Genomic DNA, 25578 nt, shown 5'->3' with positions numbered 1-25578 from the left:
GTGGGCTTTAATTTAAAAAATGGCTTTAATTAAAAGAGAAAACATGCTAATTAATTAAACAGCACAAAAAATCTACATTGAAAAGTATGCTTTGTCTATCAAGTAATTAATGAAATACAATAATCCAAATGAGATTCCCAAGCATTTGATAAAAGCTTAGTACCCATTTCAAAATTAATGGGTGAAAATTTAATGTGAGTCATACAGAGATACAATAAAAAGTTCATTCTGTGATAAATTGCTTATGGTGCAGGGAAACCGAACAAAGAAAATACTTTCCTTAACTGTTTCTCAGTCGCCCGGGGGCCTAGCATGGGTAGAGGAAGAGAGCCTCGTGTTCTGATGTGGGGCGGGGGACAGCGAAAATCTGATAACGAGTGTTTTCCACAAAAGCAATGCTCATTACATTTGTATTACAAACACGTGGCATCTTAGGCGAAGGTACTGAAAAGGGAGAACACACAAATAACATAAGTAACACGAAAACACTTAGTTCAGCTCTTTTGTCTCGCCCAACAAAAGCCTTTTTGTGCCACTTTTGTTTCACAATACTTAAAACAAGTGCTTTCTAAAGGGATGCATGTCAAGGGTGGTTTGGCATTCTTTCGTATAGCTCTAGTTTCATTGAAAATGGTAGAAGTAATGAGATTTCTAATCATCTCAAGCCATTTTGCGTGGTATAAGAAGTAGTGATAACCCTATGCAAGTTAGCAACCACCATTCACATGGCTCTAGATCTCTATCTCCGACCAACAATGATCTAATGTCAAGTGACTATTAAGTTGGTCCTTTACACGTTATTTAGATATCCAGAGTTACTCTAAGAATCTGGATTGCCACGAGCAGCACCTGTAGATAATTTGGCTTGGATTCCTGTGTTCAACTATCTACGGTATATGTTTCAGTGTCATTTCTCTGGGATCTGTACATTCGCCTACCAGTGGTTAGCCAAGGAGCTATGATGAACCATGCAGGTGTTTCTTTCCAGAATTGTCATATTCTTTCGCTTCTGGAATTCATGAAAAGAACATGCGCCGCGCCCCCACCCATTGTGTCAGACTAGAGAGTTTCTGTTTTGAAGTGGTAATGCTCCGCTAATAGCTGTGATCAGTGCTAGGGGGAAACTGGAAGCACTAACATGGTGTGACATTTTTTTTTGTCTTGTATTATTCTCTCTTACTCTATAAAGTACTGCCGCAGAGTATTTCAAAGGGGAGCTTATTGCTTGGTTTGTACAGGAGAGGGAAAATTAGCAAGTGTTGCAGGATGGATGTCCGCTGAAGAGGCAGTGATTTACAATAAGCATTGGATTAAGTAGTGCATTGCTATTTAACCTACCTACAGCTATGGTTGGGGGTAATCTGTTAAACTCTTTAAACCACGTGGGTAACGCATTGTGAATGAATCAGAGGCATTTATGAACCTGTGCAGGCAGTTATAAGGAGCCACGAGCTGTTATGAGCAGATGCTGTACTACTGAATTACAGTCGTAGCCGAATACAGCCTTCGTTTCATTTCCAGGAATGCTTTCTGGAATTCATCTTTCAAATAGAGCTGCTGAATCCTATTAACTCTCTTGACAAAAGGGTGTGCGAGTTATATATAGCACTTAATGTTATGCTAATTGGGGAAATTAATTACACTATATGTAACCTACAGCTGGGTAAAATAATGTTCAATAATCAAAGGATGGAGTAGCAAGTGCCCTTATTGGAAGACATGCACCACTTAATACACTGTACTAATATTAAAAAGTACTTTAGGGCCCAGAAGCTATTCTTAGTATTTTGTGACTTCTATGCCGGCCTTTGAGAAACAACAAGAAAAGAACGGCTCGGCAAAAGATCAACAAACAAAACCGCACGTGAGAAAAGAAGAAACGCTGCCAATCCTATCGGCAAACAATGGCTTTCTAAAATGTATAAGGTATTAGGGATGAAAACTGAAGGCTTCCTTCGAAACTGTCTCAGTAAGGTACCAGTTAATAATATGAACAGATACCTAATGAAGGAAAGCGATTGCTTTGTATCACCTTTTTTTTTGTTGGACTTAATACTTAACTTCCAACTTTAAAGAAGAACATAACTTTTAAAAAATATATTTGAAAAAGGTATTAAAAACAAAAGACTTGCAGCCTCTGGAGAATATATTTAAATATATACTTTAATGAGAACACAATCTCAAAGCAACCGGACAGATGAAAGCGCATGTATCAGAGAATTTGTAAGGAGCCTTCCCCCCAAAAAATGGTTTTACCAAATTGTTTTCATATTCAGATTAAAAAGAAGAAAGCAAAGGCAAAAAAAACAAAAAAACATTAATTGATTGCGCAAGCTCAAAACACGGCAGAAACAAACAATTCCCTTATTGGGAGGAACCTTATGACAGGCTTTCTTTCAATCTTCAGCCATTTCACCGTGGTTCAAAGAGATACGTATGTGCAATGCTGGTAGATTGAGTATGAAAAGGCTGTGATACATAGTTGTTCACAGTGTACTAGGTTTTCTTGACAAATAACGCCTTGGGGGACAGACACACCCTCTTGAGTACTTCACAGCTGTCTATTCCTTTTCCATTCTTTCCGTGTTAAAAACCTATCCCTGCACTAAAAAGCCTGCCATAATGTCTCAAGTGTTATGACCGTAAACAAATGAAACATATAAGCCATTACATACAGTATCAAATGAGACTCTTCAATAATAACCTTGAAATTGATTCTGGCCCCAGTTGAGAATATTGATGCTCTAAATGTTTTTCACCATAGGACTGTCCTGAATCAACACTCAAACATCATTGCAATGATGTTGAACTCAAGACAGATTAGACATGTGGGTGTAGAATTCTCCGCCTAGATGCACTTTTCTCCAGAGCCTGTTTCATACACCGCATGCCATTATTTATCAATAATAAGGCCACGTAGCCGCCACTTTTAGCCAAAGCGATTTACATGTAGACTGCATGCAGGAATTGAAGCTGCAACCTAGATACTTCCTGCAGCCACTTGTAGCAAACTACACTACTCTCAAGTTGATCCACTTTTTTTTTTTTTAGATACAGTATATTTGGTCCAACATCCACTAGTGAGACTGAGCAAAACATCTTTGAAAAGGGACATTGCAGCAGTAACACAAGTAGGGTTGGAAAACTACCGGTAACTAACAGGTCATTTATACTTGAATAACTTAAAACAAATATATATTCATAAATAGTACTTTTCTTTTTTGTTATATATATATATATATATATATATATGTGTCCATATTGTCCATATTGTCCATGAGTTTCTAGTGGATAGACCATATGGTTCAAGAGAAAATATCCTAATGAATTAAAAAACATCGAGACAACACTGACATTTTTTAATTAACTCCGCAACTCTTCCAAATATTGACTTTTTTCACAACTGCCACCAGTTTGGCACCAAAACAACAAAGAAATATCCTTTATATAAAAAAATATAAAATATATTTTATGCTGAAAGTCATATTAAAACACCAGTGGTATTCATTAAGTTGATGGTTTACATTTAGGATAATGTTTTACAGCTTTGTCTTTCTATTTTGATTTCTTTATTATTTCATATATTTAACATGTGATAAGGCCACACAAAGGGCCAGAAATAATTATAGACACCTGTGATAATTTGAAGTACCCAAAAAGGACACTGTGCTAAAATTCCCTCCAAAACTTGAAAGTTACAACAATTCTGGTAGTTTACTGGTAAACGTTACCAGTAATATACCCTCCCTTTGCCACCATGAAAAACATCAGTAGGCTTGGGTGGTATACCATATACAGGGGTATTTGGAAATAGCCACATTTTTCAATACCGTCTAAGACATTTGAATTTGTTTAGCTACTTTTTAAGTAAATACCTGCAGTGAACTTGTGCAATATGTTAGGGGATAAAGATCGCATTCTTCATTTCACCCGTCACATAATTATTTATTATGAAGCTTACCAGTAGTACCCAGTCACGTGGTGTTTGTTTACACTCACTGTTGTGCAGCACGCCCAGTTGATCTAGTTCGAGTGTGGAATTCACAACAAAGATTTTGCCAGCTAGATATCTTATAACTATTAAGTGAACTGTCTAAAAATGTGCTAAATGCTCTGCAGTTGTCCATTTGATTCGCTAATTCAGTAGCTAGTTCGCTAGATAGCTTTTTCAAAAATTGAGTTTTGCTTGCCGGTAAAGCTGAGAATCCCCTCCTGGACCAAGAGCCTTGCTGTGTAATATTTGTTTTGTACGTGCAGCAAACTATGAGTAGCATTTTTGAGTTACGTCTATAACTTTATGAGCTGGGTTGTCTGTCCTGAAAATAGTTTAGGTCAGAAAGTGTATAGAATGTTCATAATGCGATTGTTAGCATTCAATGTGGGATTTTACATGTACTTCTGCCAGTATTACCGAATTTCCCGGTATGGCACAAGGTCGGTATGAAGGTACGATAATCTGGATACCGCCCAAGCCTTCACATCCGTATCCACTTCTGTACAACATAGTTAACATACTACAGTAGAATTAATGGTGAAATCTCAATCAATGGCCTACTCATTCACGGTACTGTATGAAGTAGGTGGAATTTGTAAGTCAGTTGTCATCAGCTTTCATTATCACGTAGAAAACATTTCCATCAGGCTAATAATGGCCTAATAAAAAAACAAGTGATACAGAACAATGAACGCAGTCCGTCTCACCATTTCTGTTGTACGCGATAGTTCCTTCTGATACTTTGTCCCCCCAAAACTTCAGTCAATTCACTGTTCTCATCATGAGGTAAACACAGCTACAGAGTGAGCTATGGCTGCCAGACTGCTGTCAAGCCCATCCTTCATGTTCCTGGCAAGCCACAAGGGAGGTGACAGATAGGCGAAGAACCTCCGCTAATTCTACCCAAATCCACTACTGCTCTAAGAGGCTTTCTGGAACTACAGGTGCCACGTTCTCATCAACAAAGCAAGTCATTCAATTTTTCTAATCTTTACTTTGACCACTTGCATTATCGTATTTTATAGTCCGTTTTATATTATGCTGGGTACAAGAATCAGCCTTCAACAAACAGTCTGCTTGCATGTAAAATCAAATCCCTTACCGTGTGTCCCTCTTCAACATTTTTAATAGACAACCAGGTTAATGTTTGATAGAGTACAAAAAGCATCATGATTTGCGTGCAGGGCCTAACTTTTGTTGAAGTTCAAATGTTTACCTGAACAAAGCTTTAGGTACGGTGCCTTCAGCAAGTATTCACACCCCTTTACTTTTTCCACATGTTGTTGTGTTACAGACTGAATTGAAAACAGATTCAATTTAGATTTTTCCTTTGTCACTGGCCTACACACAATACCCCATAATGTCAACGTAGAATTATGTTTTTCAAAATGTTTACAAATTAATAAAAATTGAAAGTATTCAATCCCTTTGTTATGGCAAGCCTAAATAACTTCAGGAGTAATAATCATAAGTTGCATGAACTCACTCGGTGTGCAATAATAGTGTTTAACAAGGTTGTTGAATGACTACCTCATCTATGTACCCAATACCTACAGATAATTGTAAGGTCCCTCATTCGAGCAGTGAATTTCAAAACACAGATTCAGCCAAAAGACCAGGTAGGTTTCTCAATGCCTCACCAAGAAGGGTACCTATTGGTAGGTGGGTAAAAATAACAGACATTGAATATCCCTTTTAGCATGGTGAAGTTATTACATGTTGGATGGTGTATCAATACACCCAGTCACTACAAAGATACAGGCTTCCTTCCTAACTCAGCTGCTGGGGAGGAAGGAAACTGCTCAGGGATTTCACCCTGAGGCCAATGGTGACTTTAAAACAGTTAGAGTTCAGTGGCTATTTTTTTATTTGACCTTTATGAAATAATGGGAGATGGGACAAAACTGAGGATGGATCAACAACATTTTAGATACTCCATAATACTAACCTAATTGACAGAGTGAAAAGGAGGAAGCCTGTACATAATACAAATCTTCCAAAACATCCGGTTTGCGACAAGGCACTAAAGTAATACTAAAAAAAATGTAACAAAGGAATTCACTTTTTGTCCTGAATACAGTGTTACGTATAGTTATGTAATGTTATGTATCCAATACAACACATTACTGAAGCATAGTGGTGGTTGCATCATGTTATAGGTATGCTTGTAATTAGGGATGCACGATATATATCGGTGAAGAATCGGCCGATATTAGCTAAAAATGCCAACATTGACATCGGCCCGAGGTCTAGTTTAACGCTGATGTGCAAAACCGATGTCAAAGATGACGTGCATACCTATATAACGTAGGTACATGTGTTGCTACACGTGCAACACAGCATTCCTAACCTAGCCCACAATGTCTGCTGTGTGGATCGAGCAGTCAACAAGGTGAGCATTCATTTGAAAGAGTAAGAATATTTCAGCGAGAAAACTGAAAGGTGAAATCCATTAAAGCCAAGATAATGGAATTCATTTCCCTTGACAATCAACCGTTCTCTGTCGTGGGTGATGTTGGCTTTCGCCGACTGTTCAAGCACCGATACACACTGCCAAGTGAGCTATTTTTCAGCTGTTCCCCTACCGGAGTTACACAGTAATAGCATCACTGCTAACCTTCACGACTGACATTTGGACCAGTGATATAAGCTCCATGAGCATGCTGAGTCTGAGCACAGTTAGTTGTCAAGGATTTTGTACTGAGGAAAGTCGTATTTCATTCTCATGAATGTGCTGGTTGTCATACCGCTGCTACAATTTCAATGGCATTTGAGAACATGTTTGAAGCTTGGAAACATGGACACACTAGCAAGCTCCATTCGAACAACTGACTAACAGAGCTGAAACTTCACTGCTTGACATGTATGATGAAATCCTGGTTGAGAATGAAACGACTGAACAACGAAACAGCACAGCAAGTAAGTGAAAGAAATAGGTTTTGATTATGTTTTACTGGAAATGGGGATATATGTAAATGCCAACAAAATAACTTTTTGGTCAGTGTGTGTGTAACCTTTATTTAACTAGGCAAGGCAGTTATGACCAAATTCTTATTTACAATGGCGGCCTACCCCGGCCAAACCCGGACGACGCTGGGCCAATTGTGCGCCGCCCTATGGGATCCCAATCACAGCCGGATGTGATATAGCCTGGATTCGAACCAGGGACTGCGGTGGCGCCTCTTGCACGGAGCTGCAGTGCCTTAGACCACTACGTACATGTGTGTGTTAACTATTTAACTGTACTAGAATGCTTAAAAGGACACAAAAAAGTATAATATCAGTCATCAGTATCGTTTTTTTTGGGCAAGGAAAATATCAGATATCGGCCAAAAATGTCATATTGGTGCATCACTACTTGTAATCGTTAAGGACGGGGGAGTTTTTCAGGATAAAAAAAGAAACAGAAACGAGCTAACCACAGGCAAAATCCTGGATCAGTCTGCTTTCCACCAGACACTGGGAGATGAATTCACCTTTCAGCAAGACAATAACCTAAAACACGATGCCAAATCTACACTGGAGTTGCTTACCAAGAAGACAGTGAATATTCCTGAGTGGCCGAGTTACAGTTTTGACTTAAATCTACTTCAAAATCTATGGCAAGACCTGAAAATGGTTGTCTAGGAATGTTCAACAACCAATTTGACAGAGCTTGAATAATTTTGAAAATAATAAATTCATGTTGAACAATCCAAGTGTGGAAAGCTCTTAGAGACTTACCCAGAAAGACTCACAGCTGAAGTTGCTGTGTGAATGCTTATGTAAATTACATATTTTTGCATTTAATTTGTCAATTTATTTACCCATCTACACACAATACCCCATAATGACAAAGTGAAAAAACACGTTTTAAATATTTAAATCATCCATTTTGAATTCCGGCTGTAACACAACAAAATGTGGATTAACATGCCAACCAGACCAGACACGTCGCAAAATACATTTAGAAATCCATGTTATTCAATTATTGCGCCAATGAGTGTCTGCGTTGCCAAGGGCTAAAATAGAACTCCTTTCTATTTCTGATGCAGATCGCGCTGAAATTCCTGCCTCTCCCATCTCCTCATTGGTTTATAGAAGCAGGTACCCACGTGCCATCTCCTCATTGGTTATACCCACGTGGGTGATTGAAAGACAAACTGTTTTGCCGGTAGTCGTGGTAATACTATGAAAGTTTAGATGCCAATCACCATATAAGTTCAAAGATGAGAGCCTGGAGGGAGGAGAGATGACTAGAAACGATTCGGTTGGCCGTTTTATGTGTGGATTAATTGCGGAGTAGAGGAGCTTGTGCATTTCAGGTAAAATAACAACTCAATGTTTATATCCCAGGACAAATCAGCTAGCGAGTGCAAGCTAACTAACTAAATTGCCATTCATGTTTAATGCTTTTCGACCTGTCCCCAAATCAATGTCATTGGTTCAGAGTTTGTTTTGCTATTTGAACCTGCGTGTCGTGATCGCGTTTGGTGGTGGGGGACAAAATACATTTATGCACGATAGCGCACGCGCGCAGCCGGTTTGGGTTCAGTGTTAGTCAAGGGACATGAATACTTTCTGAAGACACTGTACATGGCTGACAGCCTGAAACGTGTACGCTGTAATGATAAGGGTTGGGTAGGTTACCTTCTAAATGTAATCCGTTACAGTTAATAGTTACCTGTCCAAAATTGTAATCAGTAACGTAACTTTTGGATTACCCAAACTCCGTAACGGAATCTGATTACATTTCGTTACTTTTTGATTACTTTCCACTTAAGAGGCATTAGAAGACAGAAATGTTACAAATTGAACAACATCTATTGCAGGATAAATCAATGTTAAAGTTTACATAGCTGGCCATATGATGTTACATTTTACTTTATGGGTTGGTTATGTAGGCTTCTCCTAACCCATCACTCTCTACTACATATAATAAGATTCAATTATATAATTTACATTAAAAACCAAAGTTAACAGAATTCTAGTCATTCCAATCAATGTTATACCCCTTGATCTTCAAGAACAGGACTTGGAAATATGGAAGTATAGATTAGCCAAATTGTTTTACCTGAGCATGAACCTAAATCTAAGGACTTATTAGCCAGCACTACTCTATTGTTTATTACTTTGTTGTCATGGAGGACTGATTGAGCTTATATTTTGGGTTCTCATGGAGTGTGACAGTTGAACTAAGCACATGAGGAATTTATAAGTTACATTGTTCAAGAATCAATGGATATATACACACTACCAGTCAAAGGTTTGGACACCTACTCATTCAAGGATTTTTCTTTATTTTTACTATTTTCTGCATTGTAGAATAATAGTGAAGACATCAAAACTATGACATATCACATATAGAATCATGTAGTAACCATGATGAAGTGAGAAGTACACAGCGTTGTACGAGATCTTCAGTTTTTTGGAAATTTCTCACATGGAATAGCCTTCATTTCTCAGAAAAAGAATAGGACTGACGAGTTTCAGAAGAAAGGACTTTGTTTCTGGCCATTTTGAACCTGTAATCGAACCCACAAATGCTGATGCTCCAGATACTCAACTAGTCTAAAGAAGACCAGTTTTATTGCTTCTTTAATCAGAACAGCAGTTTTCAGCTGTGCTAACACAATTGCAATTGCATTTCCGATGATCATTTCGCCTTTTAAAATGATAAACTTGGATTAGCTAACACAACGTGCCATTGGAACACAGGATTGATGGTTGCTGATAATGGGCCTCTGTGCGCCTATGCAGATATTCCATTAAAAATCTGCCGTTTTAAGCTACAATAGTCATTTACAACATTAACAATGTCTACACTGTATTTCTGATCAATTTGATTTTATTTTAATGGACATTATTTTGCTTCTCTTTCAAAAACAAGGACATTTCTAAGTGATCCCAAACTATTGAACAGTAGTATATATTATAATATATATAGATTTATAAATCCAAAAATTGATGTAGCAACTACAGATTGTCCCTTTAAGTCAACTTGTGCAAGTTTGAGCACGTGTCCTTTAGGCCTATGGATTTTTTTTCATCAGTATCAATTAGATTGAGCAACAAAAGACCCACTTTTATTCCATAGGCTGGGATCCACACTATACAGCTGTTGCAAGAGTGCATTTTTCACAGGCTGTCCATCGGTTACAAAAACAATGATTGATAGGCAGCTTAAACTTCTTGAATTCAACCATTATTGTGTTCAAATACACGTTGAGATTTGTGAACAGCCACCCACAACAACCACAATCTGTAAGGCGCAAATAGCTAAATGAGAGAGCAGCAGTGTGATTCACATCAATGTGCTATGTAGATATCAATAATAAGTGATATCCGTATCGCCGTAGACTACACCACTGCTGTCATCCTTTACCTCCAAGCGTTTATTAAAATTGGATAACCTTTGGATGCCTACAACAGTCACACTATTGGCTTGGACTGTAGCCTACAAAAGCCCATTCCTGCTCTTTTCCCACAATCCATCAACCACATTTGGTGTGTCATCATAGTGGTCTCTGACTTGTGGTCAGATTCACTCAGGCGGAACAAACTTAAACTTGCGCCTTTTTTCAACGCTGATTTAAATGTCATTGAGAAAACAGAGAAGTGTCAACAACAACAAAAAATTCCCCAAACATCCTTTCTGAATTCAAAAGTAAATCATCTAGTTTTTCAAAAGTATCATTAATATCAGTGCTTCTATAAGAGCATCACATCTCTCACTTAATACAATTCAAGTTGTGACAATTGAACATACTGCAATCGCCAACTATGAAAAGTAGTAGCGATGTCTTCTTAAGCACAATTATGGGTGTGTGGGCAACTTTTTCTGCTAAATTAGCTTCAAACCGCTTGATCCCCGATGCCTGCCAAGACGAGTGGTTTCGAAACTGCAGGCAGTGCATTTAGGGACGTGTGCACTTCAAAGGTATGAAACTCGCACCTTGAGAATGTTTTAACAGTTGGCTTGAAAGCAATGTAGCCCTTCATTAAAAAACTGAGCCAAAAGTGCTTTTGACACTGCCGAACTCCAAAACTAAGGGGGAGGGCTTTCCATTAACTCAATGGGAAAGGGCTGCAGGACTTCTCAATTGCGGGTGCCTGTGTGTGTTTTTGTTCCCCTATGTCTTGGCAGGAAGAAATGGCCACGGATCCATTAGTTCAATTTGTCACAGCGGGAGCGCCCCAAAGATCTCTTATCGGTACAACATACCTCTCGAGTGGCGAGTCTGTCGCTCATCTCCTCCGCCTTCCCAAAGTCCCCTTCAGCGATGGCGCTCTCTATGCTCTTTTCTAAGCTGGACTGGAGAGAAGGGGAAAATGTAGTGATTTAGAAATAGAAAAAGGGGGAGGGAAATCAAAGAGTAACTTCAAAAAGTCCCCTGGGCCTTACTTTTAATATGATTGCTATTACTACAAATATGTAGATTTTCCTTCACAAATGAAAACCTTTTTGATTGGATATTAGTGGGGAAATCTTCAAAAAATGCTACTGGAGATTACCAAACATAAATGTGACTCTTTAATTACACATTTCCATTACAGGCTGGAGCAGAGGAGGGAGCAAAGATGCCCCTGGTTACTGATGGCAGGGGTGGTTCTCCCCCAAAAAAAGGAGACTATCCAAAGAAGTAGAGTTAAGATCATTTCGTCAATAATTTCACAGAACACATGAAAGCAAGACCATTTTAAATTAGGGGGGAGCCCTCTCGGAAGCATCTTCATACGAATGATTCAAGGACTCCGGTTGTTTATAGACGCACACTCATCCCTCAAATTAATTTGGACAAAGACAGCAAGCTGAGCCTAATAATGATATGGCAATATAGTAATAATTACAGAAAAACCAATAATAAAATCTACCTCTACCACAACTTTACAGTGGTCTACTTGCTGGCAAAGTGGCAATGTTCATGTTCCAAATAAAATATGTTGTTAATGGGTTTTCAATGTGTGACATTGGGATCAACATTTCAAAATGGTTATAACATTTTTTTTTTTTTAATAAATGCAGTTCCACATGTGTCCTGACAGGAATAAAAGTGAATATGCCAAATTGGCAAATCACTTTGCCTAACAACAGCATAGACCTAGGACAAGGAGTTATATCCTTTAAAATTGCAGGAGTAGAGTAAAATGGAAACCAAAATGTATTTGTCATTTCATAACCTGATCACCAGTTCATATTGTGAATAATGCCCTCTAGGCTACTATCTTGTCATTCTAGGTAACACTTGACACCCAGCGCCATGACACGTTATGACACGGTCAAAACCATGTCATAATACGTCAAAACACCTGACATAACATGGTCATAACACTGTCATGACACATATTTAGACCGGTTGTGAAAAATATGGCTGGATTTATGGCTGGTTATGACAGTGTCAAAACCCACAAAACCTAGCACACAAGGCAAAACATTCCATTATACCATAAACACACTGTTGACAAGTAGTCCATGTTATATGAAACTGTCTGAAATTTACCATCTTAAATGACCATTGTAATTGCGCACACGTTGATGTCAGACATGCAACTAGCCCAATCAAATCAAACTTTATTTGTCACATGCGCCGAATACAACAAGTGTAGACTTTACCGTGAAATGTTTACTTACAAGCCCTTAACCAACAATGCAGTTCAAGGAGAGTTAAGAAAATATTTACGAAGTAGACTAAAATAAAAAGTAATAATAAAAAAGTAACACAATAAGAATAACAATAATGAGGTTATATACAGGGGGCACCGGTACCGAGCCAGTGTGCGTGGGTACAGGTTAGGTGAGGTAATTTGTACATGTAGGTGGGGTGAAGTGACTATGCATAGATAATAAACAGCGAGTAGCAGCCGTGTACAAAAGGAAGGGGGGGTCAATGTAAATTGTCTGGTAGCAATTTAATTAATTGTTCAGCTGTCTTATGACTAAGGGGTAGAAGCTGTTGAGGAGCCTGTTGGTCCTAGACTTGGTGCTCTGGTACCGCTTGCCGTGCGGCAGCAGAGAAAACAGTCTATGACTTGGGTGACTGGAGTCTCTGACAATTTTATGGGCTTTCCTCTGACACTGCCTATTATATAGGTCCTGGATGGCAGAAAGCTATGCCCCAGTGATGCACTGGGCCGTTCACACTACCCTCTTTAGCGCCTTACAGTCAGATGAGGAGCAGTTGCCATACCAGGCGGTGATGCAACCGGTCAGGATGCTCTCGATGGTGCAGCTGTAGAACCCTTTGAGGATCTGGGGACCCATGCCAAATCTCCTGAGCGGGAAAAGGTTTTGTTGTGCCCTTTTCACGACTGTCTTGGTACGTTTGGACCATGATAGTTCGTTGGTGATGTGGACACCAAGGAACTTGAAACTCTCTACCCGCTCCACTACAACCCCGTCGGTGTTAATGGGGACCTGTTCGGCCCGCCTTTTCCTGTAGTCCACGATCAGCTCCTTTGTCTTGCTCACATTGATGGAGAGGTTGTTGTCCTGGCACCATACTGCCAGTTCTCTGACCTCCTCCCTATAGGCCGTCTCATCATTGTCGGTGATCAGGCAGACCACTGTTGTGTCGCCAGCAAACTTAATGATGGTGTTGGAGTCTACAAGTTATTTAAAATGTGATGGAAAAAACATGGCTGTAAAGAATGTATTACAACAACAACAAATGGAAGGAAACTTCTGGAAGGGAAAAAACACGTTTGAATGTCAAGTAATGTGTTACCTCATTCTAATGTCAAGATGCATATTGCCATCGCACTGCCCTATCCCATCTGGAAAAGAGGTATACCTATGTAAGAATGCTGTTCATCGACTATAGCTCAGCATTCAACACCATAATAAGTGCATGGGGCGGCAGGGTACCCTAGTGGTTAGAGCGTTGAACTAGTAACCGGAAGGTAGCTAGTTCAAACACCCGAGCTGACAAGGTACAAATCTGTCGTTCTGCCTCTGAACAGGCAGTTAACCCACTGTTCCTAGGCCGTCATTGAAAGTAAGAATTTGTTCTTAACTGACTTGCCTAGTTAAGGTAAAATAAAAATAGACGATGTCGTCCCCACAGTGACTACAAGAACGTACCTAAACCAAAAACCATGGATTACAGGCAATATCCGCGCTGGACTAAAGAACAAACGGCTTACAAGGAACGGGACATGGACACATACAAGAAAGCCCAATACAACCTCCGACGAGACATTAAACATGCGAAAGGACAATATCCTATTACATCAGTTCCGACGCTCGACGTACAGTGGGGCAAAAAAGTATTTAGTCAGCCACCAATTGTGCAAGTTCTCCCACGTAAAAAGATGAGGCCTGTAATTTTCATCATAGGTACACTGCAACTATGACAGACAAAATGAGGGGGGGAAAAATCCAGAAAAATCCATTAAAAATCCTAATGTGTTTATTTGCAAATTATGGTGGAAAATAAGTATTTGGTCAATAATAAAAGCTTATCTCAATACTTTGTTATATACCCTTTGTTGGCAATGACAGAGGTCAAACGTTTTCTGTAAGTCTTCACGAGGTTTTCGCACACTGTTGCTGGTATTTTGGCCCATTCCTCCATGCAGATCACCTCTAGAGCAGTGATGTTTTGGGGCTGTTGCTGGGCAACACGGACTTTCAACTCCCTCCAAAGATTTTCTATGGGGTTGAGATCTGGAGACTGGCTAGGCCACTCCAGGACCTTGAAATGCTTCTTACGAAGCCACTCCTTCGTTGCCTGGGCGGTGTGTTTGGGATCAATGTCATGCTGAAAGACCCAGCCACGTTTCATCTTCAATGCCCTTGCTGATGGAAGGAGGTTTTCACTCAAAATCTCACGATACATGGCCCCATTCATTCTTTCCTTTACACGGATCAGTTGTCCTGGTCCCTTTGCAGAAAAACAGCCCCAAAGCATGATGTTTCAGCCCCCATGCTTCACAGTAGGTATGGTGTTCTTTGGATGCAACTCAGCATTCTTTGTCCTCCAAACACGACGAGTTGAGTTTTTACCAAAAAGTTATATTTTGGTTTCAACTGACCATATGACATTCTCCCAATCATCTTCTGGGTCATCCAAATGCTCTCTAGCAAACTTCAGACAGGCCTGGACATGTACTGGCTTAAGCAGGGGGACACGTCTGGCACTGCAGGATTTGAGTCCCTGGCAGCGTAATGTGTTACTGGTGGTAGGCTTTGTTACTTTGGTCCCAGCTCTCTGCAGGTCATTCACTAGGTCCCCCCGTGTGGTTCTGGGATTTTTGCTCACCATTCTTGTGATCATTTTGACCCCACGGGGTGAGATCTTGCGTGGAGCCCCAAATCGAGGGAGATTATCAGTGGTCTTGTATGTCTTCCATTTCCTAATAATTCCTCCCACAGTTGATTTCTTCAAACCAAGCTGCTTACCTATTGCAGATTCAGTCTTCCCAGCCTGGTGCAGGTCTACAATTTTGATTCTGGTGTCCTTTGACAGCTCTTTGGTCTTGGCCATAGTGGAGTTTGGAGTGTGACTGTTTGAGGTTGTGGACAGGTGTCTTTTATACTGATAACAAGTTCAAACAGGTGCCATTAATACAGGTAACGAGTGGAGGACAGAGGAGCCTCTTAAAGAAGAAGTTACAGGTCTGTGAGAGCCAGAAATCCTGCTTGTATGTAGGTGACCAAATACTTACTTTCCACCATAATTTGCAAATAAATTCATTTAAAAAATCCTACAATGTGATTTTCTGGATGATTTTTTTTCTCTCATTTTGTCTGTCATAGTTGAAGTGTACCTATGATGAAAATTACAGGCCTCTCATCTTTTTAAGTGGGAGAACTTGCACAATTGGTGGCTGACTAAATACTTTTTTGCCCCACTGTATGTGGCAGGGCTTGCAGACAATAACGCATTACAATGGGAAACCCAGCCATGAGTTGCCCTGCGATGCAGAACTACCAAACGAGCTAAATGCCTTATGCTCGATTCTAAGAATTTAACACTGTGACTTGCGTAAAAGCCCCTGTTGTTAAGGATGACTGTGTGATCTAGCGCTCCGTGGCCGATGTGAGCAAAACATTTAAACAGGTTAACAAATCACAAGGCTGCTGGCACGTTCTCAAAGCATGCGCAGACCAGCTGGCAAATGTCTCCACAGATATTTTCAATCTATCCTTGTCCCACTCTGTAATCCCAACATGTTTCAAGCTGACCACCATTGTCCCTCTTCCCAAGAGCTCCAAGGTAACCTGCCTAAATGGCTATCTCCCTGTGGCACTCACATCTGTAATTATGAAGTGCTTATACCAATACCCCCGTTCAAGACCCCCTAAACCCACTCCAATTCGCATTCTGCCCGAACAGATCCACAGATGACGCAATCTAATTGCACTTCACACAACCCTCTCCCACCTGGACAAGAGGGGAAATAACTGAGAATACTGTTCAGACTACTGTTCAGCGACCAACACCATAGTCCCCTCCAAGCTCGGGACCCTGGGACTGAACCCCTCCATCTGCAACTGGATCCTGGACGTTCTTACAGGCCGGCCCCAGGTGGTGAGGGTATGCAACAACATCTCCGCCACGCTGACCCTCAACATGGGGGACCCTCAGGGGTGTGTGCTTAGTCCCCTCCTGTACTACCAGTTCACCCACGACTCCAACACCACCATCAAGTCTGCTGACGACACGACGGCGGTAGGCCTGAGGGAGTTGGTCTTAGTAGTGTGGCGACAGGACAACAACCTCTGCATCAACGTCAGTAAGACCAAGGAGCTGATTGTGGACTATAGGAGGAAAGAGGGGAGAGCACGACCCCATCCAGATCGACGGGGCTGTTGTGATGCGGGTCGAGAGCTTCAATTCCTTGGCGTCCACATACACCCACACAGAGGGTCGTAAAGAGACTGAAAAGATTTGGCATGGGCTCTCGTATCCTCAAAAGGTTATACAGTTGCACCATTGAGAACATCTTGACTGGCTACATCACCACTTGGTATGGAAAATATATCGCCCTTGACCACAAAGTGCTACGGAGGGTGGTGCAGACAGCCCAGTACATCACTGGGGCCGAGCTCCCATCCACCCGGACCTCTATATGAGGCGGTGTCAGACACTCCAGCAACCCAAGCCATAGACCATTCACTCTTTTACAGTCCAGTAAACAGTACCGGAGCATCGGCTCTCGACCCAACAGGCCCAGGGACAGCTTCTACCCACAAGCCATAAGACTGCTAAAAAGCCAGACTGCTAAATAGTTCAGGTACTATTAATTGACTATCTGCACTGACCCTACACAAACTCACTATTTGACCTAGACAGTTTGTTTGTATGTACTGATATGTAGGCTACATGTGCCTTTTTATTTTTAAATATGACGTAGTTCTGTCCTTGTCTATTAATGTCCTGTATTATGTAACGTTTCATGTTTTGTGTGGACCTGAGGAAGAGTAGCTGCTGCTTTTGCAACAACTAATGGGGATCCTAATAAAATAACACTAGACTATATAAACCAACCATATACACACTCACACTATATTGACACTCCCACACAAACACAATCAAATCAAAGTTTATTTGTCGTGTGTGCCGAATACAACAAGTACAGTGAAATGCTTACTTACAGGCCCTAACCAACAGTGGAATTTTTATGTAAAAAATAGGTATTAGGTGAACAATAGATAAGTAAAGAAATAAAAACAACAGTAAAAAGACAGTGAGAAATAACAGTAGCGAGGCTATATACAGTAGCGAGGCTATATACAGGCACTGGTTAGTCGGGCTAATTGAGGTAGTATGTACATGTAGGTATGGTTAAAGTGACTATGCATATATGATAAACAGAAAGTAACAGTAGCGTAAAAGAGGGGTTGGCATGTGGTGGGACACAATGCAGATAGTCCGGGTAGCCAATGTGCGGGAGCACTGGTTGGTCGGCCCAGTTGAGGTAGTATGTACATGAATGTATAGTTAAAGTGACTATGCATATATGATAAACAGAAAGTAACAGTAGCGTAAAAGAGGGGTTGGCGTGTGGTGGGACACAATGCAGATAGTCCGGGTAGCCATTTGATTACCTGTTCAGGAATCTTATGGCTTGGGGTTAGAAGCTGTTAAAGAAGCCTTTTGGTGCTAAACTTGGTGTTCCGGTATCGCTTGCCATGCGGTAGTAGAGAGAACAGTCTATGACTGGGGTGGCTGGGATCTTTGACAATTTTTTAGGACCTTCCTCTGACACCACCTGGTGTAGAGGTTCTTGATGGCAGCCAGCTTAGCCCCAGTGGGGTACTGGGCCATACGTACTACTCTCTGTAGTGCCGAGCCGTTTCCGTACCAGGCAGTGATGCAACCAATCAGGGTGCTCCCGATGTTGCAGCTGTAGAACCTTTTGAGGATCTGAGGGCCCATGCCAAATCTTTTTAGTTTCCTGAGGGGGAATAGGCTTTGTCGTGCCCTCTTCACGACGGTCTTGGTGTGTTTGGACCATTCTAGTTTATTGGTGATGTGGACACCAAGGAACTTGAAGCTCTCAACCTGCTCCACCACAGCCCCGTCGATGAGAATGGGGGAGTGCTCGGTCCTGCTTTTCCTGTAGTCCACAATCATCTCCTTTGTCTTGATAATGTTGAGGCAGAGGTTGTTATTCTGGCACCACTCCACCAGGGCTCTCACCTCCTCCGAGGCAGAGGTTGTTATTCTGGCACCACTCCACCAGGGCTCTCACCTCCTCCCTGTAGGCTGTCTCACCGTTGTTGGTAATCAGGCCTACCACTGTTGTGTCATCAGAAAAGTTGATGATTGAGTTGGAGACGTGCATAGCCGCGCAGTCATGGGTGAACAGGGAGTACAGGAGGGAGCTGATCACGCACCACTGTGGGGCCCCCGTGATGAGGATAAGCGTGGCAGAGGTGTTGTTGCCTACCCTTACCACCTGGGGTCAGCCCATCAGGAAGTCAAGGACCCAGTTGCACAGGGAGGGGCTCAGACCCAGGGCCCTGTGCTTAGTGATGAGCTTGGAGGGCATGGTGTTGAACGCTGAGGTATTCCTCTTGTCCAGGTGGGATAGGGAACTATGCACTGTAATGTTGATTGAATTGAGAAGTGTGCAGTGTAATGGTGATTGCGTCATCCGTGGATCTGTTGGGGCAGTATGCAAATTGTACTGAGTCTAGGGTGTCGGGTAAGGTGATATGGTCCTTATACGGGACACTGCTCATTAAGATAAGTTACTTTCACTTTCTTGGGTACAGGAACAATGGTGGGCATATTGAAGCAAGTGGGGAACAACAGACTGGCATAGGGAGACATTGAATATGTCCGTAAACACTACAGCCAGGTGGTCTGCACACGTCAGAGGATGCGGCTTGGGATACCGTTTGGATCGGCAGCCTTGCAAAGGTTAAGATGCTTGAATGTCTTACTCACGTCGGTCACGGAGATCGGGAGCACACAGTCCTCGTGAGCGACGGGGGCACACGTCAGCGGCTAAAGTGTTGTTTTCCTCGAAGCGGGCAAAGTAGATGTTTAGCTTGACCAGGAGTGAGCATTGGTGTCCGCGACATGGCTGGTTTTCCCTTTATTTATTTATTTTTGACCCCTTTTTCGTGGTATCCAATTGGTAGTTAGTCTTGTCCCATCACTGCAACTCCCGTACGGACTCGGGAGAGGCGAAGGTCGAGAGTCATGCGTCCTCCAAAACACAACCCAGCCAATCCGCACTGCTTCTTGACACAATGCCTGCTTAATCCAGAAGCCAGCTGCACCAATGTGTCAGGAGGAAACACTATACACCTGGCGACCGTGTCAGCATGCACTGCACCCGGGCCTACCACAGGAGTGCTAGTGCGCGATGGGACAAGTAAATCCTTGCCAGCCAAACCCTCCCCTAACCCGGACGACGCTGGGCCAATTGTGCGCAGTCCCATGGGTCTTCTGCGACAGAGCCTGGACTTGAACCAGGATCTCTAGTGGCACAGCTAGCACTGTGATGCAGTGCCTTAGACCACTGCGCCTCTCGGTAGGCCTCGCTTTCCCTTTATAATCCATGATTGTCTGGAGTCTCTGCCACAAGCGTCTTGTGTCTGAGCCGTTGAATTGCGACTCCACTTTGGTCCCTGTACTGTCGTTTTGCCTCTGATTGCCTTACGTTGGTTGGATTAGTTTTAATCATCACAGTAGGAAGAACATCCTCTATGGACTTACTGATGAACCAAGTCACAGAGTCATTGTGTTGACACTATTCAGATGCAACCCGGAACATTTCCCAGTCCGCGTGATCAAAACAGTCCTGAAGCATAGATTCCGATTGGTCAAACCAGCATGAATTTGATTGAACATGGCTATGTTCCCCCTATATCTTAATGTAATCACATGAAATTGTTTTGCAGATTATTATCACTGACTTCCTAACAGCTGTAACAAGTTGTCCACCGCAGGAAATTCTCACTGGTACCGTAGTTTATAGAAAGACCCAAATAGATTCTAAATGTCTAGCGTGTAATTGACTTAGGCCTAACATTTTTTTATGTAATGTCAATATGTAAATGACATTGATCACTAATGAGAATGTTTGAAAATGGAGGAGCAAGGCCTTTAATTGAGCTTCTTGTTAAATATATCATATCCATTCAAAGTAAACCGTTTTTGCTGCAAAAACAGAGCAAAAACTACATTTGATGGTTCTTTCAGATAAACAAAATTTAAATAACACTCCAAATAAGCATTACGAGAACTTCCAATTGAATTAGGGCAAAGTATACACTATTATACACTGCTCAAAAAAATAAAGGAAACACTTAAACAACACAATGTAACTCCAAGTCAATCACACTTCTGTGAAATCAAACTGTCCACTTAGGAAGCAACACTGATTGACAATAAATTTCACATGCTGTTGTGCAAATGGAATAGACAACAGGTGGAAATTATAGGCAATTAGCAAGACACCCCCAATAAAGGAGTGGTTCTGCAGGTGATAACCGCAGACCACTTCTCAGTTCCTATGCTTCCTGGCTGATGTTTTGGTCACTTTTGAATGCTGGCGGTCCTTTCACTCTAGTGGTAGCATGAGACGGAGTCTACAACCCACACAAGTGGCTCAGGTAGTGCAGCTCATCCAGGATGGCACATCAATGCGAGCTGTGGCAAGAAGGTTTGCTGTGTCTGTAAGCGTAGTGTCCAGAGCATGGAGGCGCTACCAGGAGACAGGCCAGTACATCAGGAGACGTGGAGGAGGCCGTAGGAGGGCAACAACCCAGCAGCAGGACCGCTACCTCTGCCTTTGTGCAAGGAGGAGCAGGAGGAGCACTGCCAGAGCCCTGCAAAATGACCTCCAGCAGGCCACAAATGTGCATATGTCTGATCAAACGGTCAGAAACAGACTCCATGAGGGTGTTATGAGGGCCCGACGTCCACAGGTGGGGGTTGTGCTTACTACAGCCCAACACCGTGCAGGACGTTTGGCATTTGCCAGAGAACACCAAGATTGGCAAATTCGCCACTGACGCCCTGTGCTCTTCACAGATGAAAGCAGGTTCACACTGAGCACGTGACAGACGTGACAGTCTGGAGACGCCGTGGAGAACGTTCTGCTGCCTGCAACATCCTCCAGCATGACTGGTTTGGCGGTGGGCCAGTCATGGTGTGGGGGCCGCACAGCCCTTCATGTGTGGGGGCCGCACAGCCCTCCATGTGCTCGCCAGAGGTAGCCTGATTGCCATTAGGTACCGAGATGAGATCCTCAGACCCCTTGTGAAACCATATGCTGGTGCGGTTGGCCCTGGGTTCCTCCTAATGCAAGACAATGCTAGACCTCATGTGGCTGGAGTGTGTCAGCAGTTCCTGCAAGAGGAAGGCATTGATGCTATGGACTGGCCCACCCGTTCCCCAGACCTGAATCCAATTGAGCACATCTGGGACTTCATGTCTCGCTCCATCCACCAATGCCACGTTGCACCACAGACTGTCCAGGAGTTGGCGGATGCTTTAGTCCAGGTCTGGGAGGGGATCCCTCAGGAGACCATCCGCCACCTCATCAGGAGCATGTCCAGGCGTTGTAGGGAGGTCATACAGGCACGTGAAGGCCACACACACACACTACTGAGCCTCATTTTGACTTGTTTTAAGGACATTACATCAAAGTTGGATCAGCCTGTAGTGTGGTTTTCCACTTTCATTTTGAGTGTGACTCCAAATCCAGACCTCCATGGGTTGATAAATTTGATTTCCATTGATCATTTTTGTGTGATTTTGTTGTCAGCACATTCAACTATGTAAAGAAAAAAGTATTTAATAAGAATATTTCATTCATTCAGATCTAGGGTGTTATTTTAGTGTTCCCTTTATTTTTTTGAGCAGTGTATATATATATATATATTATTTTGCTTGCACGACAATTTACATATCAAAATATGTACGTCTCTTTCTTGTTCTATCACACCAGATTTATCAAGTACACAGATGTATTTCTAAATAAGTAAGAAATTAACTCATTTGTCCAAGAGTTTCTTATTAGGGTTATTATTAGGACACACACAAACAGCTATTCACATGCACTTTCCTTCACAAAGACACAAGGCTGAGAGACACTAAAACAAAAGCAAGCAAGTGTCTGTGATGCCATTTTCTATACACCTTTTCATCAAAATGTAGGCTAATGCTATGTAGACTAGAGTCATATCCATGTAGGCTAGATCCATGGGTCTGACAATTAGCCTCTCACACGTTGAGTAGCCTATGTTATTGTGCATGTACTGAGTGCACTCTGAGCTTTCCACATACAGTAACACTGTGAGCAGGAGCTGTCAGGTATCTGTATAGACATTCAGTACAGACACTTCTCTCTAGAGCAAATCTACATCTTACTTTAATCTCAACCAAAGAAAAGTGGAATGAAGAATCATCCCAATGTCAAGATTAAGGTAATCTCATCATTAAAACGTAACACAATCTTGTATATTTTACACAATGTCAGGTTTGAGTCTAGAAACCTCTTAAGCCACCTGTCATATTTAATAAAACAATAAGAAGTTACACACGCATGGATATGGAAAGACAGAACATGTTCAATGCTTTTGCCATAACTTGATGGCATTAGACACAGGCAGACTTTATTTTTACCTTGGGAGCAGGCTTGTAACAGGCAGGGGGTTGAAATCTATCATTGATGCCAAAGTACTGCGTCAGCCCATCCCAATGCTTGTCATGCTCAGCTTGAGGCTCTCTGGCGAAGAAGAAAGAGTGTTCATGTTTATTATCGGTTCAGAACAAGACTACAGCATATGTTAAGGCTATAAATGGGTGCTAAGTACCAATCAAATTTTTGGAATGCCCGGGTAGAATAGGCTTTCAGTTAGGCCTACACCAATAACAAGGCTATGTCCCGATTCTCCACCCTTTTCCATAAGTGTGCACTTGGACACTCCCTGTCATGGATTTAAAGCATAGGATTGGTGTAGCCTAAGCATTGGCTGGAGGGAGTTTCCGTGCAAGAAAGTGTGCAAGCTCTAATGCGCACTTTTGGGAGAATGGTGGAAAATCGGTACAAAGCCTTTGAAGACTCTTTAGTAGTTAGTGGAATACTGTATAGAACTATGTTTGAACAGATTGTGTGATACATTTAGGTCTACATTACCTTTCATTGTTTGATTCCATGTTCTTAGTCCCTGATTCATCATCTGTTTAGTGACATGAAACACAAAGAAATTAATCTTGTAAACTCCAAAATCACCCAATTTTACAGTCTGTAGTATTGTGTCATAACTCATGACCTCAGAAATATTAACATACACTGTGATCATATCCAAAACAGTGAAAAGAGGTAGACTGGCTGACTATTTATTTCAGTAACTTTCAATGGAATTGTATATTATTTAATTATGTTCCACTCAGATCCATTCCAGTTCAGCTTTTATAGACAAAAGACTAACTCAATTATAATACAATTTTTTTATTTAACAAGGACAAAGGAACACAGCACTTTAACAAAAACACTAACGTTAGGGTCATGTGACACTTAGAATTTGGACACAGGATAAACCCTCTTCTTTTCCCATTTCCATTATTCCTGGGATAGGTCAAGTCGGTTACATCTGACCAGGGCAAAGATCGCTATCTTTTCAGTGGTTAAAAAGAAGTGCAATTGACCTTTCTTATGTCGTCGTTTTCCCCGCTGTCTTTTTTTGGGGAGCTTCATCTTCTTAATCTCATCTTTTTTCTTCTGTAGCTCTTTAAATCTCTAAAAGAACATGAAGTGTAACCATTCATTTAAGCAACAACAATGTATGCAACAAAAGCATTTACCCTAACCCTTTCAGCATGAATTGTGTGTAATGTGTATATGGTAGAAAAACATACAATGTAGCTTTACAAAGATGAGTAGCTTATCCACATTGGACTTGCTTTTTGAAAGTGGCGCTGATCCTGGGAAACGGGAATAAGTGGTATAGCCAAGCAATGCAGCCATTTTGTTATAACACGTTATTGTTTTCCATGCAGGTTTCATCATTTATAGACTGCCTATCCAAAAGTATTAGGGGATGCTATAGAGTATATAGGCAACATCGCTAGCTAGCTAACGTTAGCTTGATATGCAACACCTGACTAGGAAGCATAACATGTGTGACATACTTGCCACTTCTCCTCGGAAATCCCGGGTAAGCATTCCAACGACTTGTCATGTTCTACGACGGGCTGTATATGGGAAGAACTTGTGTCTACAAGTGTCCCAACGTTTTTCTTAAGACCACGCGAAAGTCCAACTGCACGACATTTGTTTGAGGCTAACGTTTTTTCTTGATTTGCAACTACACTTTGTCCTTGGTCGTCCTCATCATCTGAACTCATTTCTGCATCGCTCAGACCTTTCGGTAAAAGTCCGCTATACATCTTGAGAATGGCAAATCAACAGCAACTCGGTTTATAAAACGTGTTAGTCAAACTGATATTTTAAAAATGCATCGAAAACTACTTGAAGCGTTGTAAACATTTTCACTTCCTGGTGGACATTGTGACTCTTGCAAAACAACTACTCCGATTGGGAAAAACAATATAGTCTCTACCAATGAAAACTGTTCTATCGCTGCACTAAAGCCGATGGTTGCGTTTCAGGTCGTCTTTACTACAGTCGCGCTGCGCAACTCAGATTATTGCTGAGATGTTGAACGATTGTCCCTCTCAGAATTAACACAATTATAGGGAGATAACCACCATAAATGTGTTGGTATTCCATGATTAGTTTTAAAAGACGACAACCACCATAAATGTGTTGGTATTCCATGATTTTAAAATACATTTGCTGCTATTGTGTTTTTCAAAAGGTCAGTACATAACATTTTTTTAAAGTAGTTTAGCAGACACTCATATCCAAAGTGACTTACAGTTAGTGGATTCAAATTAAGATAGCAAGGTGGGACAACCACATATCACAGTCATAGTAAGTACATTTTCCTCAATAAAGTATCTGTCAGCAAAGTCAGAGCTAGTAAGGTGTAAAATAGGAAAGTGCGAGGGTTAGTTCACAAAAGTCCTCATTTATTTATTTATTTATTGGGGGGAGGGTTCAGATGATAGGGTGAAGAGTCAGGGTTTCAGATGTTTTCTGAAGATGGGCAGGGACTCTGCTGTCCTAGA

The 25578-nt window shown here is 41.6% G+C and overlaps 1 protein-coding gene across 1 annotated transcript in view; it reads right to left on the bottom strand.

The window, feature by feature from the left end:
* Nucleotides 1–25003, bottom strand: part of fam204a (family with sequence similarity 204 member A) — a 36238-nt gene extending 11235 nt beyond the window's left edge. The window contains exons 1-5 of the mRNA XM_024424437.2: nucleotides 24577–25003; nucleotides 24094–24184; nucleotides 23582–23624; nucleotides 23068–23170; nucleotides 11199–11288 (exon numbers count right to left, since the gene is read on the bottom strand). Of these exons, the coding sequence (XP_024280205.1) occupies nucleotides 11199–11288; nucleotides 23068–23170; nucleotides 23582–23624; nucleotides 24094–24184; nucleotides 24577–24834 (585 nt within the window). The 5' untranslated portion in view covers nucleotides 24835–25003. The remainder of the gene's footprint in view (nucleotides 1–11198; nucleotides 11289–23067; nucleotides 23171–23581; nucleotides 23625–24093; nucleotides 24185–24576) is intronic.
* Nucleotides 25004–25578: the final 575 nt, after the last annotated feature.

The sequence above is a fragment of the Oncorhynchus tshawytscha genome, linkage group LG06 (assembly GCF_018296145.1).
Source record: "Oncorhynchus tshawytscha isolate Ot180627B linkage group LG06, Otsh_v2.0, whole genome shotgun sequence".
Classification (NCBI taxonomy): domain Eukaryota; kingdom Metazoa; phylum Chordata; class Actinopteri; order Salmoniformes; family Salmonidae; genus Oncorhynchus; species Oncorhynchus tshawytscha.
This window is presented reverse-complemented; position numbering and strand designations above follow the sequence as displayed.